This window comes from Pelmatolapia mariae, linkage group LG15 (assembly GCF_036321145.2).
Source record: "Pelmatolapia mariae isolate MD_Pm_ZW linkage group LG15, Pm_UMD_F_2, whole genome shotgun sequence".
In the NCBI taxonomy this organism is placed as follows: domain Eukaryota; kingdom Metazoa; phylum Chordata; class Actinopteri; order Cichliformes; family Cichlidae; genus Pelmatolapia; species Pelmatolapia mariae.
In genome coordinates, this window is record NC_086240.1 from 24,514,550 (window position 1) to 24,517,656 (window position 3,107).

Here is a 3,107-nt window from a genome sequence, read left to right on the forward strand (position 1 = left end):
TAAATGGCTTCTTTCACTCCTCTTTCAAACCATCTGTCCTCTCTGTCCAAAATGTGAACATTGGCATCCTTGAAAGAGTGACCTTTGTCCTTTAGATGCAGATGGACTGCTGAGTCTTGTCCCGTGGAGGTGGCACCACGGGAGTGTGGGGTGTATTCATTTTAATAATTGAACATTATTATGGAGAAAATGAAGAAAATATTAAGTCTTCATGAGCAAGACAGCGATAAACGTGCTCGTGCAACATTTTTAAGTTACAGTGAACATGTTGAGCAAAACAATCAACCAACTTACAAAAAAACTAATTGGAGACTCCATTTCCAGGAGAAAATGCTCACTTAGATTCATGTGATTGGGTTGTACAAAAAACTTAAATTTAAAGGATTGATGTCAAACCTATCGCCCAGAGGTCAGCTCTGGCTTTGAAAACTATAAACATTGCAAAGAAGCCTTTACCTAATCCATTTTTTCTACAGTTTCTAGGATTTATTACAATCGCATGTCATGAAAAAATAACGTGATTCAGAGAAGACTGGTACAGCTTTTAAATGCATTTTCCTTACATACGGGAAATAGCTCGCAGTTTATGAGGCAAAGGGCTGAGAGTAAAACCCACAGCTGGAGTCAGATCTAATTCATCCTCTGAAACTCCAGGTGCAGGGGTGAAACAAAAATGCTGAAGGAGGGTGGTGAAGAAGAGGAAGAGCTCCATCCTGGCCAGACTCTCTCCAAGGCGAACCCTGCGACCTGTAATAGACCATCAAAGAATAACTTCAGCTGTCCTGTCAGCAGATGTAACCTAAACAGTGATGGCTGAGCTCACAAACCTGCAGAAAATGGAATGACGGCATCTCGCTTGACAAACTTTTTCTCTTTGTCCAGGAAGTGAGCAGGATAAAAGCTGTGTGGTCTCTCCCACTCGTTGGGATTGTGCAGGACAGATGTCAAGAGAGGAAACACCGTGGTTCCATGCACAAATTACAATACACAGGCTGCTAAAACCTGTCCCCACCTTGTATTTACATGTATTTTATCTGCATTTATGTTTTCCTACCTGCACTACCAAACCATGACCCTTTACACATAATTATCATAAAAAAACAATCCACAATGCAGTTATATTTTGTTGCACTTGATGGCTTAGTGCAGGCCAGGTTTTTTAAAAGCGGTAGGTGTGTTATGCAGTCTTACCTTCTTGATAGAGTGACCCTGAAACATGATGTCTTCGGTGGTTTTGTGAGGGATTCCAGTGGGAACAATGCTGATCAGTCTCTGTGTCTCATGGATGACGGCGTCAGTGAAGGGCAGGCTTTTCCTGTCTGCAATCTGCACCTGTCGGTCTCCTATGACCCTCCTCAGCTCCTCCTGGACCTCATCTGGAGTATAAAAATAACAATAATTGAATTTCATCCCTATTAGAATCACTCAAACACTCCACTTTACAGTGTTTTCACAGAAATCTATGCAATCTTGTAAAAAATTAGGTGCATGCCATTTGAAGTAATAGTTCTTTTTATATGACTTTATCAGTCTCTCACATTGGTATAGATAAATTTTGGCCCACTTTTCTTTACAGTGCTGCTTTAGTTCATTGAGGTTTGCAGACATTCAGTCAGGCATGGCTCTCTTAATGTCTTGTCACGGCATTTCATTGGAGTTTAGGTCTGGACTTTGACTGGGCCATTGCAGCACCTTGATTGTTTTCTTTTTCAGCCATTCTGGAGATTTGCTCTCTCTTTGGAGAGCCCAGTTTAGGCCAATCTGGGACAGATCCTCTGACATTTGCTATAAAATACTTATGATCATTACAGAGGAGTAACCCAAGGTACCCAAGTCCTGTGACTGGAAAAATCAACTGCAAATCATCACTCCTTTAGCACTGTGTGTGAGTTTGTCTGAGGTGTTTGTGCTGACATACTGTGTTGGATTTGTGCTTGATGTGGTACTTTGCATTATGACAAAACATTTCTAGTTTTGTCTCATCAGTCAACAGGATGTTGTCTCAGAAGTCTGTGCTTTCTTTTGGCAACTATTTTAAACAAGCCATACCTTTTCTGACTTTTTCTAATTGTAGAACTGCAGAATTGTACTAGAATAAACTGGTTTTGAATTTGGGATGCATTTACTGGGACTTCCCAGTACACACCTGAAGGCTTCAGTCTAACAAACTATAAAAAAATCTGTCTTCATTCAGGTGCTCACACTTGCTAATGATCAATTAATCGAGCATTTGATTAGCACCTTATTGATTGGCTGCTACTCCTAAATCCCATGAAGGGAATAATCTGTGTTTCACAGGACTAAAAATAGAGTACTTTGAAAACTTTATTTTTCACGCGGCTATAAATGAAGGTGACATTATTTATTTGATTTTGTTTTTGTGACAGTGATTTGATTTCATTAGCACATTAAAGTTATTATTTAGGCTCCTCACCCTGAATCTTTGGATACTTGGCCATAAGCAGAAGTCCCCATCTCAGTGTAGTTGATGTTGTCTCAGTGCCAGCAGCAAACAGGTTCATTACTGTCATCAAAAGGTTATCATCATGGAAGTGACTGTTGGTAATCCCAGATTCCTGCAGACATGCAACAATAAAATGCCAGTAAATCTAATTCTCTTAAAACTGACACAGGGTGTACTTTATTCTCACTGGGACACAGCATATTTGTTTTGTTAAGCAGGAATGTGCACAGCTTCACCCTGAGCTTCAGTTAATAATTTCAGACTACAAACTTGACAAGTGATAGAGATGCCAACCTCCAGAGTTTGCTTGCGGACCAGAAAGGCATCCACAAAGCCTCTGCACATCTGTGGGTTCAGAGTCTCTTTTAAACGACTGAAGAAGGCTCTGTTTTGATTGTTATTGATAGCAGACATTTCGAGCAGTTCCTTCCTGGCACCAATCCACTTGAAGAGCGCTGGAAACATGTTGTACATCTGTCAAAAATTATATAACCATCAGTACCTAGAATAATATTTTGTTATTTGCAACAACTGATGCTTTATGTACTTACGAAAGTAACTGTATAAATTACCTGTACTGAAGGAGAACCCAAAAGTTTAGCACCTCTGCTCATTTGATCTACCAGAGATGTAAACTCTGGAT

The 3,107-nt window shown here is 40.1% G+C and overlaps 1 protein-coding gene across 1 annotated transcript in view; it reads right to left on the reverse strand.

Moving 5' to 3' along the window:
- Positions 1 to 559: 559 nt before the first annotated feature.
- Positions 560 to 3,107, reverse strand: part of LOC134643388 (cytochrome P450 2K1-like) — a 3,498-nt gene continuing 950 nt past the window's right edge. Inside the window, exons 4-9 of the mRNA XM_063495728.1 lie at positions 3,037 to 3,107; positions 2,759 to 2,938; positions 2,435 to 2,576; positions 1,192 to 1,376; positions 828 to 969; positions 560 to 747 (exon numbers count right to left, since the gene is read on the reverse strand). The exon at positions 3,037 to 3,107 is cut by the window's right edge and continues 90 nt beyond it. Of these exons, the coding sequence (XP_063351798.1) occupies positions 560 to 747; positions 828 to 969; positions 1,192 to 1,376; positions 2,435 to 2,576; positions 2,759 to 2,938; positions 3,037 to 3,107 (908 nt within the window). The remainder of the gene's footprint in view (positions 748 to 827; positions 970 to 1,191; positions 1,377 to 2,434; positions 2,577 to 2,758; positions 2,939 to 3,036) is intronic.